The following is a 17,943-nucleotide window of genomic DNA, read 5'->3' as shown; positions in this document are numbered from 1 at the left end:
TGTGCGCTTGAGTTGCATGTGATGAACATGGATGCGGCTTGCTCTGGCTTCAAGAGTATAATGGAAAGACTTGTCAGATGGCAAAAGGAAACCTCAAGGTGGCATATAGATTACAGAGGCCGAAGAAGTCAAGCTGGATCAACTGAGTTCGTACTAGACAACAGAGCTATCTCAAGACATTAAAATTGTATTTGCGGGCTGGCGGTGACCAGTCAAAGTCCAAGTGCTTTCCCTCCTTTCCGATTGTGCGCTTTACTACTATAATCTCACAAGAAAGCCACGACAGCCAAGCCAGCCCCAAGCAAGCCTCCGGCGACAGCAAGCGGAGCTTTGCTCTGCACTGCACCAGCTTCGAGAGTAGTGCCCGTACCTGTCGCAGTGATAGTCGGACTGCGAGTAGCTTCGGCAGTGGTTGCAGAAGTGATTGTCGATCCAGCAGCTACACAAATATCATCAGAATCCTGATCCCATCCTCCATAAATGTGTCTTACTCACCATTGGTCGTGACAATCGCGCCAGCTTCGCTCGTGATCGTGGAAACAATGGATCCGGCCGCATTAGTCGCCACGGTGTAAACACTATTGCCAACGGAAGTGACGAAAGTATAGATCTCGCCGTTGATCGACGTGGCTTCGCTGTAGAGGCTTCCAGCAATCGCAGTGGCGAGAGAATATTGTGATCCAGCGATTGACGTTGCTTCGCTCCAGATTTTGGGACCGACGGCCTAGAAGAAATTTATGATCAGCGATGTGGCGGAGCACGAGAATTCGGGCGTATATGCTTACAGCAGCTATGCTCGCTGCGTTCTCACCGTACACCGAAGCGATGCTGGCGGCTGCTTCTGCAGCTGTCTGTCCGGCACGAATACCGGCGTCAGCAGCACTTTGATCCGCTTGAGCAGCTTGGTTGGCAGCATCTTGAGCTGCTTGAGCGGCATTCTCACCAGCTTGTGTGCCTTGGTTGGCGGCATTGATTCCTGCGTTTGCTGCATCTTGTCCAGCTTGGATGGCTGCGTTGACGGCGTCGATACCTGCTTGGACTGCTGGGTCCTGATCTGCCAGAGAGCAGGCGCTCAAGGCGAGGAGAAGCTTGATAGGAGTAGGCAGAATCATCTTGAATGTATCCTTCTGGCTTTCCGATATGAGAATGGTGGTCGCTCAGATTTGAAGAGTACTGCTATAGAGCTATCAGTGGCTCTTTCGATACTTTGCTCTCGATGGTTGTCATGATGCATTTCGCCACAGAACAGACTTGATATAAACAGTGAAGTCGCGGCAGAGACACGACAGCGCACGAGTGCGAAGCCCAGCGAGTGGTTCATCTTCGCATGCCTGAACAGCTGAGCCTACAAAAGCCACAGGCACGCTTACGTAGATACTAGGATGCTTCTTGCTGATGTGCTGATGAGCCAAGGACTGAACGAAAGCGGACGAGGCGCCATCCGAGTCCCCTGTGCATCGGCTCGAGTATAAGCTCTGGCAGAAGCTTGAACGAAGCTTGAACGACGACTGTCCCGAAAGCGTTCCAGGCTGAGCTTTGAAACCACAACATCTTTTTATATGTCGACGGTAAATTTGGTATGTAACTCAGCAAGAGCAATTCGCATCATAGCATTGAGTTTCTAGAGCTTTTTGAGTCTATCCGGCCTAGGCCTTCAAAGTCATCGACCGGGTCATCATGTCATTAGAGTCAATTGACGTTCTGGGTCCTGCTAAAGCGCCTTGGACGGATAAGTCACTTGTGAAGACTTGACCCTATCGGCTGGTCATCTGCAACACATCAAATAGCGACTCCGCCAAGCTCCACTCCCGATGGCCGAAGCTTTGTATTTCACGGATTTCATGGAGACGGGCCACGGACATCTCAAATGTAAGACTGAGCCTCAGAGAATGAGGTGGAATACTTGCCAATGTGAGCTGAAGTCCGCCCTGCGGAATGTCTTATTCCGGATCGCCGTTCAATCCCGGCAGATTGTGTCCCATGATCCTGGCATAAAACCATCTTCACACTTTTTCATGTTTCTCGACGCTGATGATGTGGTCTTTCATCGTACTAGGTAACTCCATGTCGTCTGCCGTGACGTCGAAATCTTTGCGCAAGCCAGCGAAGCCAGGTCTCACGAACAGATAGTCGACTTGCTCGAGAGTCTTACCGCCCGTCTCAGGGCATAGAAAGAACACGAAAATGATTGCAACGACGTTGCCGCTGATTACCCAGAGCCAGAAGTACCAGCCAATATGATCGAATCCGATCGGGCCGGCAAAAACAGTTATGAAAGTCATGAGCCACTCGCCGAAAGCAGTTGCGGCAGCGCCAATATGCCGATATTCCAGGGGTGCAATCTCAGCACAGTACAGCCAGACACATCCTTGCCAGCTCCATCCGAAGACAAACAAGAAAAAAAAGATGAATGACACCGCTGTCCATCCAATCGATTCTATATCAGCTCCAGTTGCGACTAGAGCAGTGAAGATGGTGATGAGGACGGTCATGGCCATAGCTCCATAAAGCAGGATCGACCTTCGCCCCACTTTCTCGACGGTGAAGTACAACGGGACACATCCGAGGGCGAAGAAGATGTTCAAGACTCCAGATAAAAGTGACACAAGTGAAGGCTTGGCAACTGTCGAGAGGATGATGCTGCTGTAGTAGGCGATTAGGCTCGAGCCCATCCATTCTCGGATCATTGGAAGCCAGAAGCACATGCACAGTCGCCGAATGATCTTCATTCTGGTCTTGTCCCTGATGCCCATGGTCAGGAATTGCTTCCAGTCTAGACTTGCATTGGCTTCGAGTTCAGCTTCGATAGCGGCAAGGATCTCACTGCGTGTGCGCTGAACTCTAGGGTCGCTGACATCCGTATCGTGCAGCTGGGCGAGAGCGGCGTCGCCTTCTTCCCATCGGTTGCGGGCGTAGTACCAGCGCTTCACTCTATCAGTAAGTCTCTAAATAAGATTCGCACTGTTGACTTACTGGCGTATCTGGTAAGAACAGCATCAGACCACCACTGATAATGGCGAAGATGCATTGAAATATGATTGGAACTCTCCAGGAAGCCTGCGTTTGCATTTTGGTGAAGCCGTAGTCGACCCAGTACGCCAAAGGGACACCAGATATGAGCAGAATTGCATTCAACGCGTTGGCTGGACCACGGTCTCCGATCTCAACACCAGTCTCGGAAAGATAGGTAGGCACAGCGCTTGATATCGCTCCGATGGAGACCCCTTGTACGAGTCGACCGACGATAAGCTGGGCAACAGAATACGAACTGGCTTGAATCACCGAGCCAATGATCGCTGCGATATTGCCGAGGATTACAGTACCACGGCGACCGATTCTGAATGCAAAGAAGGCCACCACGAGTGCGGTCACGCAAGCTGCCAGGTCATAACTGGCCACGATCATCGGGATGACAGTGTCATTGGATGGATTGCCAATGGCGTCGAGAAATGGCTTATGAAGAATGATACCGCCGAGTACTCCAGCATCATACTATGCAGATGTCAGCTCAACAGCACCATTTACAGAGTCTGAGCCATTGTGTACTCACCCCATACATCATGAAAGAGGTTCCGCAAACAATCTTCATCAGCAGATAGAGTCGCCTTCCGCGAAGGCTAATCTTGGCTGCCAGCATTCTGATTGTGCGTTGTCTGAGGCTACAGCTGGTCGACGGTAAGGGATGGATCTGAAGTTCATGTTTTCCATCATCAAGATATGGACGTCCTCCAGTCTTTCTAAAGATCGGCAATGGATCCTTCCTCGCCTATGTCGGCGTGCATTCGGATGAAGCTTGCCCTGGAAGATCTGCGGTCCCCGCACGTGTCGCCCATGGGAATTTCTCGGTTATGCGACACAGCATATGATTTCTTGTCTTAGAAGTAGAATATAAGCAGAAAGTACCCACTACAGCAGGCTGGGATATGCAGGCTCTCAGTGAAGCTTGACTCTTGTCGCCGTACCTTCTAGGGAGGCTGAATTGGCAGGTGTAGCGATGCTTGCTGTTGAAGTGGATACCTACTTGTGGCCTGCACTCACCCTAAGTAAAGCCATTTGTCGGAGTGGTTGATGGCACTGCTGTATCGTTGGTGTCTCAGACCAGAAAACTCACCGGTCGAACACAGCAACCTCCCTTCGAAGTCCATTTCGAAGACTCCACCTTTCGACAGACTTGGAATACAAGCAGTCACAATGGAATAGTGGCTTCCATCACCTCTTCCACTCGGCCTGATGATCCGGGGAACATTAGCGCCAATCGCTAGGACCGCTCTGTCATCTGCTCGCATGATCTTGGGCCCAGATCCTGGTAGTCCATCACGTGTGGCCAAAAAGCAGCGTTGAGATGATCATTCTGCAAATGCTTCCCAGAATTCATGTGCAGGATTCGTTTACGAGAAACGCGTGGTGAAGGAGATGGAGCTGACTTTGAGATTGATGCAGTCATGTCGTTGGTAGAGTAGAGATGTTCGGATCTGAAGTCATGGCACCCAAGAGCTGCTGACTCAGGTTGCTCAACCTTATTTCACCACTTCTGCCACCACTCTTTCCGACGCATTCAACATGAGCGAAAAGAAAGGCGCATACGGCGGCAAGGGCGCAGGCGACACGGACTTCCGCCGAACATGGGATCGCGAAGAATATGCAGCGCGCGCAGCCGACCGCGATGCCAAAATCAAAGAGGAAGGCAAAGCGCGACATGAAGCAGCGTTGGCAGGAAAGAAATACATCCGTCGCGCCTCGACCCCTCCAGACGCGCGCGATACAGAAGCGCGAAAACAACGTCTCAATGTGGCAGATCAAGTTGGAAAAACACAAATCGTGCCTGCTGGAGCCGGGCAAGGCAAGCGAGGCAAAGGCGCCGGATTCTACTGCGATGCTTGCGATTTGACTTTCAAGGATAACTTGCAATTTGTGGAGCACTTGAACAGTAAGCAGCATCTTGTTGCTACGGGCGAAAGTGGTGAAGTTAGGAGAGCAACGTTGGAGGAAGTGCAGGAGAGGCTCGAGTATTTGAAGAGGAAAAGGGATGAGGAGGCTGCGAGAGATACGGTGGATTTGCAAACGAGGATAAGTAGTGCAAAGGAGCAGGAGGAGCGGGAGAGGGAGGAGAAACGGAGGAAGAGGAATGAGAAGAGACGGAAGACGAAGGATGGGATGGGACATGCGGAAGTTAAGGTAGAGGGTGATGGAGTCATTTGTTGATTAATCATAGGCCTGCGACGGAAGTCGAAGCCTCTGGGTGTGATTGATCTTAGCGAGGCGTTGGTGGAGTTGTTTCTCTGCAGATCGAGGCGCTCAAAGATAGAACACCACGGCTAGGAGCGGTAGCGCGAGAAGGGCGAATTGCATGTTGAAATGCCGGGCTTGGCGAATTGTGAATAGCGAGCCAAGGTGGAAAGGAAAAGGCGATGACTTGAAGACATAGTCACTGCACTCAACAGCTGTATCGACCCAAGGCGAGGCAATGCGTGAAGCCCAGAAAGCCATTCACATGCTCCCTCGTCCCTCCCGAGTCGTCTGTGCCAGTTCTTCCCCACGTTGGATGCCTGAATTATGGATTGGTGCCTGAAATGGACCCTTGAAACGGGCGCGCGCGACTGTTTACTTTCTGTTTTGGCTTGCTCCGAGCTGCACAAACATTCTCTTTCTGCGCCACGACTGTGCCAAACACACACCCGCTTGCCCGTCGGGTATTCAGAGCTTGGATAGTCAGATCTTGGATAGTCATAACTGCGACTTGATGTCCCAAGGGCGGCTGCGATCGATATATCGCGGCATCTATTCAACACCAACAGCACATACGCGAAACGCCTAGGAGAATCGGCAGAGCTACAATGTCCGACGACTCGATGGAGGTGTCTGCCTTTGAGGTGGACGCGTCCTCTGATTTCGAGCCGGCAGTGAAGCCAGTGAGTCCAGCTTCACCTGACATCTCGCCATCACATGCTATGCTGTCCTTCTCACCTCACATCCGCTAACAATCCTCACTCAGAAAGCGAAGGCTCCCCCCAAAAAGGCCGCCGCTCCAGCCAAACCAAAGGCAACTAAACAGACAACTCTGAAGACGACCAAGGCTGCGCCCAAAGCAGCTGCTAAAGCCGCGCCGAAGCCAAAGAAGCGCGCAAAGCCTGTCTCCGATGATGAGAACACAGACATAGACGCGATCGACTCGGACAACGACGCCTCGTTACTTTCGAATACACCGCCGTCGGCCAAGAAGCAGAAGAAGGCGCCAGCCGCAAAGAAGTCTTCCGGTCAGCCACTTGCAGAACTTGCAAACGAAAGCTTTAACATGGACGTGCCAGTGGAGCAAAAGGCGAAGAAGGGGTCGGAGCAGTATGAGAAGTTGACTCAACTGGAGCATATTCTGAAGCGTCCAGATACCTATATTGGGTCTGTGGAGCAGACTACGGAGCAGATGTGGGTCTATAACTCCGAGACTGAGTCCATGGAGAATCGCAAGGTGACTTTCGTACCCGGCCTTTACAAAATTTTCGACGAAATCCTGGTCAACGCTGCCGACAACAAGCAGCGCGACAAGAACATGAACGAGCTGCGTGTGTGGGTTGATGCAGAGAAGGGCGTGATCTCAGTCAAGAACAACGGCAAGGGCATTCCCATTGAAATGCACACCAAGGAGGGCATCTGGATCCCGGAGATGATCTTCGGTCATCTTCTGACCTCTTCAAACTACGACGATAACGAAGCGAAGACCACTGGTGGTCGCAATGGTTACGGTGCGAAGCTCACCAATATCTACTCTACGCAATTCGAGCTCGATACAGTGGATTCCAAGTCGAAGCAGCGCTACCGACAGACGTGGCGCAAGAACATGAGCGTAATGGAGAAGGCGAAGATCGACAAGGTCAAGGTCGACGACTACACACAGGTCACTTTCCGACCTGACTTTAGCAAGTTCGGCATGGAGAAGATGGACGCCGATTTCGAGGCACTCGTCAAGCGTCGAGTCTACGACATGGCTGGCACCGCCAAGGGAGTAAAGGTCTACCTCAATGGCGAGCGCATCAAGATCTCAAAGTTCAAGCAGTACATGGAAATGTACACAAAAGCCATCAAGACGGAGAACATCGTCAATGACGGAACTGCCCCTGAGCAGGTCATTCTGACTGACAACCCTCATGAGCGATGGGAAATTGGTTTTGCAGTCTCTGACGGCTCATTCCAGCAAGTCTCTTTCGTCAATTCGATCGCGACCACATCTGGAGGTACACACGTCAACTATATTGCAGACCAGATTTGCGACAAGTTGGAAGAGATTGTCAACAAGAAGAACAAGGGTGGTGTCAAGCTGAAGAAGGCCCAGCTCAAGAACCACATCTTCTTGTTCGTGAATGCGCTGATTGTGAACCCAGCTTTCACATCGCAGACCAAGGAGCAGCTCACCACCAAGGTGTCCGCTTTTGGCAGCAGACCACAAGTCAGCGAGAAATTCCTCAAGGACATTGCGAAGACCGAAGTCGTGAACAATATCTTGCACTTCGCTCAGCAGAAGGCTGACAAGGTGCTGGCGAAGTCTGATGGGGGCCGCCGACAACGTATGAACCATTCGAAGCTCACCGATGCCAACAAGGCTGGTACCAAGGATGGGCATCGCTGCACTTTAGTCTTGACTGAAGGTGACTCAGCCGCGCTCCTCGCTCTGGCTGGTCGTGCTGTGGTCAACCCCGACCTCTTTGGTGTCTTCCCATTACGTGGTAAGGTGCTCAATGTCCGCGATGCATCCGTTGACCAGATCTCTAAGAATCAAGAGATTCAGAACATCAAGAAGTTCATCGGTCTCCAGCATAAGAAAGAATACACTGATACCAGAGGTCTGCGATATGGGCACATCATGATCATGACAGATCAGGATCATGATGGTTCCCACATTAAGGGACTTCTCATCAACTTCTTGCAAGTGCAGTTCCCATCGTTGCTCAAGATTCCCGGATTCTTGCTGGAGTTCATCACACCCATTGTCAAGGTCTGGAAGGGCGATCCCAAGCATCCAAAGGCCAAGCATGACTTCTTCACCATGCCTGAATACGAAGCATGGCGAGAACAGCCTGGCCATTCGAAAGGCTGGGACCACAAATACTACAAGGGATTGGGTACCTCTGATACGAGAGATGCTCAGATCTACTTCGCGGATCTCGACAAGCACTTGAAGACGTTCCATGCGATGCAGGATCACGAGCCAGAACTTCTGGAGATGGCATTCTCGAAGAAGAAGGCTGACGCTCGAAAGACCTGGCTTCAAAACTTCGTGCCTGGCACATACCTGGACATGTCTGGCACCGAGGAGATCACATATGACGATTTCATCAACAAGGAGCTGATCCTTTTCTCAATGGCAGACAATCAGCGTTCGATCCCATCAGTAATTGATGGTCTCAAGCCTGGGCAGAGAAAGGTCATGTACACTTGCTTCCGCCGCAACATGAAGAAAGATATGAAGGTTGTCGAGCTCGCTGGTCTCGTGTCTGGTCTGACCGCATATCCATATGGTGATGCTTCTCTACAGCAGACCATTGTGGCTATGGCCCAGAATTTCGTCGGCTCCAACAACATGAACGTGCTTGAGCCAAGTGGTAACTTTGGTTCTCGTCTGCAAGGTGGTAGCGATGCGGCCAGCGCTCGTTATATTTACACGAGACTGTCACCTTTCGCACGCAAGATCTTCCACCAGTCTGATGAGGCTCTGCTTACCTACAATTTGGACGATGGCAAGACTATCGAGCCTGAGCAATATGTCCCGATCCTCCCAATGGTCCTCATTAATGGCGCTGAAGGTATCGGAACCGGATGGAGCACTTCCATCCCACAATATAAGCCGGACGATGTTATCGACAACCTCATTCGCCGCATGGATGTTGGCGAGAAGGATGCTATGCAACCAATGACGCCTTGGTACCGTGGCTGGACTGGACAGACTGACCAGATCGATGACACCCGTTTCAAGTTTACCGGCAAGATCGAGGTCATTGATGAAACGACTGTGAGAGTCACTGAGCTGCCAGTGCATTACTGGACGCAAGCTTTCAAGGACAAGCTTGAGGATATTATCAAGGCTGAGAAGACTCCATCCTTCATCAAGGACTACGTCGAGTACAACACTCCAGAAACGGTGCACTTCGAGATCAAGCTGGAGGCTAAGACTCTTCAGCAGAATGAAGGAAAGCTTGAAGAGCTTTTCAAGCTCTCAAACACTCAGGTTACGACCAATCTTGTAGCTTTCGACCCGCAAGGTCGCATCTACAAGTACGCCAGCCCGTTGGACATCATCGAGGAATTCTACCACGTTCGCTTGCAGAAGTATCAACAGCGAAAGGATTGGCTCCTTTCCGAGATGCACAAGGAGCTCGACAAGCTCAACAACCAAGCTCGCTTCGTGAACATGATCATCAAGAACGAGCTCGTTGTCAGCAAGAAGAAGAAGGCTGTTCTTGTGAAGGAACTTGACAAACTCGGCTTCACCCGCTTTCCAAAGGTCATCGAAGCCAAGAAGCAGGGCGAATTGGAAGAGGTTGTCGAGGATGATAACGAAGAATCTGATGATGCAGAGGTGGCTGCAGGCGCCAATGACTTCGACTACCTTCTCGGCATGCCCATTTGGTCACTGACTGAGGAGCGTGTCGCCAAGCTCAACAAGCAAATTGGAGACAAGGAGGTCGAGATTGATATCTTGACAGCCAAATCTCCTCAGGATCTCTGGAAGGAAGACCTGACTGAGCTACGCACAGAATACCAGGCTTACCTTGACGAGGAGAAGGCTCGCGACAAGAAGATCAATGCCAATGGCCGTCGTGCTTCGGGAAAGCTTGGCATAGGAGGCCAAGCTTCGAAGAAGCGCAATGCTAATGACAGCGACGCCTCAGAGTCCGACTTTGCGCCAAGAAGCCAAAGACGACCAAATCTAAGGCTGTTAATGGACTGCTCGGCATGGGCGCCAAGGCTCAGTCGAAGCCAGCAGGTATCTACCCAGTTGTTAATGGCATTGAGCAGAAACCTGTTGCACCGCCACCAGCCGAGAAGCAGATCACTTTGGAGAATGCGTTCCAGTCGAAGGGACCTGTCGCCAAGTCTTCCAGGCCTACATCGAAGGCTTCCACAGATACGGAAGCGCTAGGGAAGAAGGCACGAGGTCGGCCGAAGAAGGTGGCCAATGAGTCTGATGATGAGGCAGCTGTGAAGCCAGCCAAGAAGGCAGCACGTGCAAAGAAGACGGTCGATTCGGATGAGGAGATGGCTGATGACTCGGACGTCTTCGCTGCTATCGCTGAGGAAGCAGCTTCTCGACCAGCACCTGCACCCGCTCGTGGCGGACGTGCAGCCGCTCAGAAGGCCAAGTACAAGATCGAATCTGACTCTGAAGACGAAGAATCCGACGGAGGAAATGACATGCTTGCCGATGTTTCCGCCATGGTCAAGGGCATCGGCAGTGGTGCTCAAGATGGTGCAACACGCCTTTTCCATCCGGCTTCTGCTTCACGGCCTACGAGCAGTCATGGCTTGAAGGCCAAGCCAAGCAAGAAGAACCTGGCGGACACGGAGATCTCCGAAGATGAGACTAATTGGGAGGGCTTGGCCCAGAATTCGCCTCAAAAAGCTGCCAATCGTACCATGTTGGAGTCTGAAAGTGAGGACTCCATGGATGTCGACGAGCCACCCAAGCCTGCTCCAAAGCCCGCAGCAGCGAAGGCAGTGCCGAAGCCGAAAGCTGTTCCGAAGCAGAAGACGGCGGCCGCTGCTCTGAAGCAAAAGAAAGCCCCGGCTCCTGCAGCAGCGCCAGCTCCAAAGCCCCCTGCGTTGTCCCCGGCTGCCAAGGCATATGCAAAGAAAGTGCAAGCAGCTCAGGCCAAGGCAGGCGCTGCGAAGAAGAAGCTTCCTGAGTCCGATGAGGAAGAGGAAGATGCTGACCAGCTTGCGAACGAGATTCTCAGCGACGAGGACGATGGCAGTCCGGTCAAGCCCGCTGCTCGACCATCCCGTCGAGCTGCAGCCGCCGCACCAAAGAGCAAGTACACCGTCGACGATGAGGACGACGAGGAGGAGGATGATGAATCTGAGGCAGAGTTCGAGGATGCTGATGAGAGCTTTGACTAAGGAAGTCGATATTGAGAGTCTTTATGGTGCGTATTGGCGCCTTTTTTTGCATGATTTGGAAGTACGTTTGGCCTTGGGCCGAATCGATCAGGCAAGCCTAATTGGCATCTCTTTGGACGTGTAGTCAGTCAGGAATTTCGTATCTCGTATGGACGTTCAATTACGATTCCGCCGAATCAGAACACTCTCGGACAGATAACGGCGTCGAAGGTCGCAGAGGATCTGCGACATGGCCCTGAAGTTTTGCTGACATGACTAGTGATGTCGATGTTATTCCAGGTTGGACGTTGCATATTCGCCGAGCATCACCAAAGACGTGAACGAATTCCTGGAACCGAAGCGGAAAATCGGCACAGCTCTCTGCATTGCTCGTTGGCCGAATTCGCCTCGCCACTGCGACTTCACGGAGTATACCACTCACTATCCAGCCCACGAAACGCAAGACTTTTCCGTTCACGAAGCTCCTGGAGATAGATGGCATTGTGCGCCAAATGGAGGACAACACGGCCGTGGCCACAATGAAAGAAAATCTTATCATCAACCATGTATCTCTACTACCATCCATGTACTGGGAAACTGACCCGACTGACCGGCAAGAGACCCTGTTGTTTACGAGAATGCAGTCAGCAGCATCATCTCTGCCGCCAGCCGTTCGTTGGCCGAAAGCGCGCAACCACACCGCTCGCCACACCAGATACCGGCCGCCTCACCCGAGGCTGTGGATTGCGGGGGTTAGGGTACTTTTGCTTCGTGGCGACGATAGGGCGTTGGCTGATTCTTGCCCTTATATCACCTTTTTATCCCGACCCGACGAGGTTACTTCTTTTTTTTGCCACTTCTCAATACTATCAAGGAAGACGTAGATTCTTGACTTCGAAAACTTGACGATCTTACAGGGTTGTTTTGTTCTTTGCAGGGGATTGAAACCAACCATGGCACCACACGCACAAGACCCGGTCGGTGTTTCTGCAAATGGACACTCTGAGGCTGTGAATAATGGAGAAGCGCCACTGGAACCGGGTGTGAAGAAGACGATTGCGCAGGGGAAGATGATGGAGTTTCCGAGGTGCGTTCGTCGAGACAAAAAGGTAGTTGGTGGTTGGTTGCTCATGTCATGTTCAGGCCTCCGAAATTCGAAGACAAATACAAGGAAAGGGAATATTTGAAGGGCAGATTGGCGGCAGCCTTCAGGATTTTTGGGAAATATGGGTTTGATGAGGGTGTCGCTGGACATATTACGCTGAGGGATCCTGTTGATGCAAGACCTGTCATATAGTCTTGACATTGTTGGTTGGTGATGCTGACTCGCTTTTAGCCCAACTGCTTCTGGGTCAACCCCTTCGGCGTCGCATTCTCCATGATCAACAAATCCGACCTCATCCTCGTGAACCATTCCGGCCAAGTCATCGACGGAGGCGAGGTCCGACTCCTCAACACAGCAGCCTACATGATCCATTCCGCGATCCACGCTGCACGTCCAGATGTCAACTGCGCCGCACATTCTCACTCCATCTACGGCCGAACATGGTGCTCTTTGGGTCGAAAGCTCGATACTTTGACCCAAGATTCTTGTGCTTTCCACAACGATCATGTGGTTTATGATTCGTTTAACGGTGTTGTTTTGGCGCAGAAGGAGGGGAAAGATATTGCGAATTGTCTCGGGGATAAGAAGGCGGCGTTGTTGCAGAATCATGGACTTTTGACTGTGGGCCAGACGATTGAGGAGACGATCTTTTGGTTTGTGAGTTTGGAGAAGTGTTGTCAGTCCCAGTTGATGGCCGAGGCTGCTGCTGGGAGTCGCGGTGAGAAGCCGATTGCTATCGGTGAGGAGGAGGCACAGTATACCTATAGGAGTGTTGGAACGAGTCGAGCGGGTTGGTTCTCTGCCAAGCCACTGTTTGATGTCGTGCATAAGGAGACGAATGGGGATTATTTGCAGTAAATCTGCACAGATAGATGATGAAGCATATGGCGCTACGAATGATGAATCAATCTCCGGGGTCAAGCCTCTCTTGTTCTTCTGTTGTCGCTTTCTCTGGACCTCCTACTTCCTGCTGTTGTTGCACTTCGTCTTAACTCCGATGGTTCAACTTGCCGACTTGATCCGGATATCCTCTGGCTATTCCTGGACCGCATGAGAGCCGCCTGCACATCTATTAGACCACCATCTGCTGCCAGCTTGATGCGTCGCACGATCGCAAGCTGCGGCTGGCTACGGTAGAGTGTCGGTAGGTGTGTCCGCAACTCTTCCAGGGCCTTGTCTCTGGGAGTTTGGAGGATGTCAGGATCTGCTACTATCACAGCATACGCATTCCTATAGACCTCGGTCAAAGATCTGGCAGCGTTTCGCGCACTCGGAGGCGAGCACAGCTTGGGGAGCCAGAAGCATAATTCCGCGCGAACTTCCTCGACCTGAATCTTTCCCAGCGGATATGCTAATTGCATGAGCTGACAAGTGGTGATGGTGTTGTACGTGGAGAAGTTGATGACCTCGGAATTTGTTGAAGTCACCACCACGTATTGTCTACGTCCATCATGAGGTTTCGCGACCAGATTCAGCTTATCTGTGTCGCCAGTCTGGATGCTCAAAAGCGGTATGTCTCCATCTCGTGTTATCTGGGCAATTCTCTCCACTGGTGCTTCGATGATGCGGCACTCGCAATGTCGTCGTAGATGTTGCGCAGACGTGGATGGCCGTATAGGTTCTCTGGCTTCCGGTTCCGGTGCGCAGACAGGCTGGCTCATTGATCTCGTAACGTGGACGCTCCTTGTGGGATGAACCCTCGATTATTTGTTGCTCGTGCTCCAGGCATAAATCCTCCTCGGACAGCGGGGACCAAAGACACTTATACTGATGACATGGGCACACAGCCTTACCAGCTGAGCGTCCTTCTCCCGTCGCCACCAACACACGTCGTTCCATGCAGAATTTTGATGCCTTACTATTATTAGCCTTGGAGGTCACTCTGAACCTCTTTCGGCCGACGAAGTGCGTTAAGCGTATACAAGGCGTCAAAGGCTCGGGAGACACGGGACATGTTCGCTGGCGGCTGAGTATGGTCAAGAGCGTCTAGTCAAGGGAGGATGGAGACGGGAGAAGGGTGGAAAATGTCCGTGCCTTGGATTCTGCCTCGTGAAGCAGAGTTCCGCCTAGGCAACCGGCTGTTCGGGACGTTGCTGCCGCGCCGAAGACAAGCGAGTCTTCAGACTCTTCACATGGTCTGGTCCGAGCGAAGGTTTGAGAAATCCTGGCCATGTGGGCGGAACCATCATGTGATACGATCATGGAGTCGAGCACAATACTGTAGAATGTCGTGTGGACGATTGCCCGTCTCAGCCGGGCGGGTGAGCGGGCGAGGCAAGGCGAGGCAGAAAGGTTTCGAGAGGCAAATACAGGGGTTCTGTGAAGTCATCCAGCGTTGGGAGAGGCCGTGCACCATTGGTGGGTTAGTAGTTCTAGCTTTCAGGGCAGCGCAACCAAATCTTGCCGCACAAACATATCGCGAACTTCGCAAACTTCACACCGCCAGTACACTTCTTGAGCTGCAGCAACACCTCCCTGAGCGTGCAGTTCCGCCGAGCTTGAACGAAAGCAAAGCAAAGCATCATCATATCGAGTACACAGAACGGAGCTCGTCCAATCCAGGCAAGCGAGCGAACAACCCCGGAGCTCCCCTATCTCACCCATCACCCATACGAAACACATACAGTCATGTCTGGTCCCTTTGTCGACCAGGCTCTGCAGCCCGGCGACCACGCAGCCTATCCTGAACTGAAGACCGACGAGACTGTTGAGAAGCAAGAGCTGTCCGGATTTCTTGCAAGTAAGGTAAGTGAAGCTGCACAAAATGCAGCCACGACATGTGGTAGTGCCTGAGCGCCATCGATTGCATGGATACGCGATGCGGTGGGCGATGGGCGGGAGCAAGCTGTTCACTGCACCACGTCACTCCCATTACCTGTTTTTTCGCTCTCACATCTCAGGAACAACTTCCCGCGCCTTCTCTCAACCATTTCCTCTCGCGCTGCCGCAGTCACAAACACCCGTGACACCTTTCGACCTCAACTGACCACCATATCGACAGTACCCAGCATTTCCGCCCTCTCCGCCTGATAGCATAGCACACATCAGGCACACCTCGACCCTAACATGTCTCTCTCAGACGCCCAACAGACCGCTCAGAACACCATGGACAGCATCAAGAACTCGCAGACAGTGCAAGCGGTCGCCAACGGCCCCGTCGTCGACAAGGCGCGCGCTGAGGCCAATGCCACTCGAAACGAATTCGGAAACCTTTCGGCATCGAAGCAGACCCCTCAAACCACAACCGCCAACGGCCAAGAACTGACACACTACCACTCCTTCTTCTACAACCTGCTCTCGTGGGAGAACCCAAGAGCCACCGCCGTCACCTATGCTACCTTCGTCCTCTCCATCCTCATCGCGCGCTATGTCCCAGTCGTCCGATACCTACTCAAGGCTTCTTACATTGTACTTGGCATCACTGCAGCACTCGAGGCTACCGGCAGACTCGCTTTGGGTCAGGGTGTGGCCAGCAAGATGCGACCGAGAGCCTACTACAGAATTCCGCCTGAGTCCGTCGAGAGCGTCCTGTCTGATTTGGCAGAGCTTGTCAACTTCTTTGTCATTGAGTTCCAGCGCATCGTCTTTGCTGAGAACATCTCCGCCACCATTCTCGTAAGCGCTCCTCCCGATTGTTGAATTTCCTCCAGCTAACAATAAGTATAGGCCTTCTTGAGTACCTTCACCACCTACTGGCTGGTCAAGATCATGCCAGCTTGGGGCTTCATCCTCCTCTCCACTACCGTCCTCTTCTTCACCCCTCTGGTCTACATCACCAACAAGGAACTCATCGATGAGTACCTTGGCAACGCACAAAAGATTGCTTCCGAGCAGGTCAGCCAGATCCGTGGCCTTGCTGCTGAGCACACTGGCAAGGCTTGGGAGGCAAGCCAGAACGCTCTCAAGAATGTTAGCGCTCAGGCTTCTGAGGTAATTGGACAAGGAAAGCAGGCTGCTGTTGACAAGGGTATTGTCAGCCCTCAGACCGCTGAGAAGGTGACACCGGAGTCGGCAGTCAAGAGTGACGACTTCCCTTCGGCACCAAAGGATAATCCGCTGGTCCCTGAGGCTACTACCCATGAAGAAATCCACCACAGCGAGAAGGAGCCTCTCCTTGCATAAGCGTATCCGAAGAGATCAACTGTTGCGGAGAACTTGACAAGGTGAAGAAGAGTTGATGCATCAGGAGCACGACCTGGAGATACCTATGTAGCTACGGCTGGCCCTACAGAATGGCATAGTTTTGATACTGGCGCTTGCTATCGAAACCTGGCATGGAGTTGGGGAACTGTATCACTTGCTCCGAGCAGGTTTTGAATTGAAGCGGCATATGCGAGCATGACACTTTAGGTACTCTTACTATGGCATGATGGACGAGAAGATGATATCTGCCTAATGTAAAGCGAGTGTCTAACCAGAGCAAGCCTCTGACTGTGCCACCCTGCCCTAGGATGACTTGGTTCTTACTCTTGGCTTGTGGGATCGAGCATTGCAATGCTGTCATTCATTCCACTTCTGATTTGAGAGCATCGCACCAACAGCTCTCTCGTCGGCTCTTACGTGCTAATTCCGCTTGGCCACATCTCAGCAAGCTTCAGCTCATGCACCTCCAGGGCACATTTCTTGCAGCATTATTAAGCTTTCTCTCGGACCGGTATAACCCTGTCCCCCGTTTCGCCGCTTCTACTTCATGCTGTTCAATACTTCAAGAGTTGCTTCTCGACTTGGAATCACACAACATAGAACCCTCAGCACCACACTCCGATCAATAGTAAATATGGCCACAACGAACGGCCACGTCAGCGGCAATGCCGTCGCATCACCAAAGATCACTCTTTACACCAACCATCAATGCCCTTACGCCCATCGAGCTCACATTGCTTTGAAAGAGCTCAACTTGCCATTCGAGGAAGTCATCATCGATCTCAGCACGCCACGACCACAGTGGTATCTCGACATCAACCCACGCGGTCTAGTGCCTTCGATCAAGTATTCCGTCGAAGGCGTCTATGACGAGGAAATCTTGACCGAATCGGCTATTGTGGCCGAGTTCCTTGCCAACTCGTTTCCGGGAAAACTGCTGCCGGGTTTGAGAGATAGTCCGAGAGCGCCGCTGGAGAGGGTGAGTTCGCAGCGATTCAGGAAAAATTTTTTTTAGAGCAATGCTAATTCATGATGATTGATGATTATTAGGCGAGAATCAATTTCTTCACTGATACCTGGAACAACAAAGTCTCATCCTTCTGGTTCCAAACCTTGCTCGCTCCGGCAGGGAGTGCCGAAAAAGAAGCGAAAGCTGAGGAATGGTTTAAAGCCGTGGAGAAGGAAATCGAACCTCTGCTTTCCAATTCTGCGCCTTACTTTAATGGAAGCGAGACTTTGACTTTTGCGGAAGTTCATGCTGCTCCGTTTATTGTGAGATGGTATGCGTTGGGAAAGCATGAGGATTTGATTCCTACGAGTTTGATCAGGAATTTGGATTCGCTTCCGAAGTTTTCGGTCTGGGCCAAGGCGATTCGGGAGAATGAGAGTGTGACGAAGGTTGTGGATTGGGAGGCGAGTGTTGATGCTATGAGGGCTAAGGTCGAGCAGTTTAGGGCTAAGGCTGCTGCTAAGAAGTAAGTTGGCGTGTCTTGTCTCAGAGAGATGAGAGGTAGCAGAAGCGGTCTGAGACTGCGATAAACAGAGATCAATGGTCTCACTTGCTCGATCCACGAATCTCCTCGCTGTGTCTACACTCAAAAATTGCAAGT

At 51.9% G+C, this 17,943-nt stretch overlaps 8 protein-coding genes across 8 annotated transcripts; 5 read left to right on the top strand and 3 right to left on the bottom strand.

Annotated features, from left to right (window-relative positions):
* Positions 1 to 266: 266 nt before the first annotated feature.
* On the bottom strand, positions 267 to 1,112 carry MYCFIDRAFT_80492 (uncharacterized protein; the record flags this gene model as incomplete). Its single annotated transcript, XM_007927801.1, has 3 exons — positions 267 to 439; positions 496 to 724; positions 786 to 1,112. 3 exons carry the CDS (start codon positions 1,110 to 1,112, stop codon positions 267 to 269), a joined length of 729 nt encoding a protein of 242 aa, XP_007925992.1.
* A 901-nt stretch (positions 1,113 to 2,013) lies between these two features.
* MYCFIDRAFT_188130 (uncharacterized protein) lies at positions 2,014 to 3,637 on the bottom strand (the record flags this gene model as incomplete). The annotated part of the gene is made up of 4 exons (XM_007928100.1): positions 2,014 to 2,028; positions 2,121 to 2,924; positions 2,974 to 3,492; positions 3,551 to 3,637. 4 exons carry the CDS (start codon positions 3,635 to 3,637, stop codon positions 2,014 to 2,016), a joined length of 1,425 nt encoding a protein of 474 aa, XP_007926291.1.
* Positions 3,638 to 4,394: 757 nt separating this feature from the next.
* Positions 4,395 to 5,502, top strand: MYCFIDRAFT_211192 (uncharacterized protein). Its single transcript, XM_007928099.1, has one exon. It carries the CDS (start codon positions 4,561 to 4,563, stop codon positions 5,200 to 5,202), a length of 642 nt encoding a protein of 213 aa, XP_007926290.1. The 5' UTR covers positions 4,395 to 4,560; the 3' UTR covers positions 5,203 to 5,502.
* A 655-nt stretch (positions 5,503 to 6,157) lies between these two features.
* MYCFIDRAFT_164213 (uncharacterized protein) lies at positions 6,158 to 10,739 on the top strand. The gene has a single exon (XM_007928098.1). It carries the CDS (start codon positions 6,293 to 6,295, stop codon positions 10,127 to 10,129), a length of 3,837 nt encoding a protein of 1,278 aa, XP_007926289.1. The 5' UTR covers positions 6,158 to 6,292; the 3' UTR covers positions 10,130 to 10,739.
* A 1,209-nt stretch (positions 10,740 to 11,948) lies between these two features.
* On the top strand, positions 11,949 to 13,107 carry MYCFIDRAFT_164211 (uncharacterized protein). The gene is made up of 3 exons (XM_007928097.1): positions 11,949 to 12,172; positions 12,229 to 12,364; positions 12,422 to 13,107. The coding sequence occupies exons 1-3, from the start codon at positions 12,039 to 12,041 to the stop codon at positions 13,046 to 13,048; spliced, it is 897 nt and encodes a 298-aa protein (XP_007926288.1). The 5' UTR covers positions 11,949 to 12,038; the 3' UTR covers positions 13,049 to 13,107.
* MYCFIDRAFT_174416 (uncharacterized protein) lies at positions 13,095 to 13,851 on the bottom strand (the record flags this gene model as incomplete). Its single annotated transcript, XM_007928096.1, has 2 exons — positions 13,095 to 13,177; positions 13,206 to 13,851. The coding sequence occupies 2 exons, from the start codon at positions 13,849 to 13,851 to the stop codon at positions 13,095 to 13,097; spliced, it is 729 nt and encodes a 242-aa protein (XP_007926287.1).
* A 1,191-nt stretch (positions 13,852 to 15,042) lies between these two features.
* MYCFIDRAFT_182667 (uncharacterized protein) lies at positions 15,043 to 16,608 on the top strand. The gene is made up of 2 exons (XM_007928095.1): positions 15,043 to 15,805; positions 15,857 to 16,608. Exons 1-2 carry the CDS (start codon positions 15,257 to 15,259, stop codon positions 16,310 to 16,312), a joined length of 1,005 nt encoding a protein of 334 aa, XP_007926286.1. The 5' UTR covers positions 15,043 to 15,256; the 3' UTR covers positions 16,313 to 16,608.
* Positions 16,609 to 16,988: 380 nt separating this feature from the next.
* On the top strand, positions 16,989 to 17,806 carry MYCFIDRAFT_101422 (uncharacterized protein; the record flags this gene model as incomplete). The annotated part of the gene is made up of 2 exons (XM_007928094.1): positions 16,989 to 17,312; positions 17,384 to 17,806. Coding segments are annotated over 2 exons (747 nt in total), but the record flags the coding sequence as incomplete, so codon positions are not given.
* Between the last annotated feature and the right edge of the window lie 137 nt (positions 17,807 to 17,943).

The sequence above is a fragment of the Pseudocercospora fijiensis genome (genome assembly GCF_000340215.1).
Source record: "Pseudocercospora fijiensis CIRAD86 unplaced genomic scaffold MYCFIscaffold_4, whole genome shotgun sequence".
In the NCBI taxonomy this organism is placed as follows: Eukaryota; Fungi; Ascomycota; class Dothideomycetes; order Mycosphaerellales; family Mycosphaerellaceae; genus Pseudocercospora; species Pseudocercospora fijiensis.
This window is presented reverse-complemented; position numbering and strand designations above follow the sequence as displayed.

What these genes read in the sequence shown, in the direction of transcription:
- MYCFIDRAFT_211192 (XM_007928099.1), top strand. Translation starts at nt 4,561, where the DNA reads ATGAGCGAAAAGAAAGGCGCATACGGCGGCAAGGGCGCAGGCGACACG.
- MYCFIDRAFT_164213 (XM_007928098.1), top strand. Translation starts at nt 6,293, where the DNA reads ATGGACGTGCCAGTGGAGCAAAAGGCGAAGAAGGGGTCGGAGCAGTAT.
- MYCFIDRAFT_164211 (XM_007928097.1), top strand. Translation starts at nt 12,039, where the DNA reads ATGGCACCACACGCACAAGACCCGGTCGGTGTTTCTGCAAATGGACAC. An exon ending in AAGATGATGGAGTTTCCGAG is followed by an intron (nt 12,173 to 12,228) that starts GTGCGTTCGTCG and finishes TGTCATGTTCAG; the next exon opens with GCCTCCGAAATTCGAAGACA. An exon ending in CGCTGAGGGATCCTGTTGAT is followed by an intron (nt 12,365 to 12,421) that starts GCAAGACCTGTC and finishes ACTCGCTTTTAG; the next exon opens with CCCAACTGCTTCTGGGTCAA.
- MYCFIDRAFT_182667 (XM_007928095.1), top strand. Translation starts at nt 15,257, where the DNA reads ATGTCTCTCTCAGACGCCCAACAGACCGCTCAGAACACCATGGACAGC. An exon ending in ACATCTCCGCCACCATTCTC is followed by an intron (nt 15,806 to 15,856) that starts GTAAGCGCTCCT and finishes CAATAAGTATAG; the next exon opens with GCCTTCTTGAGTACCTTCAC.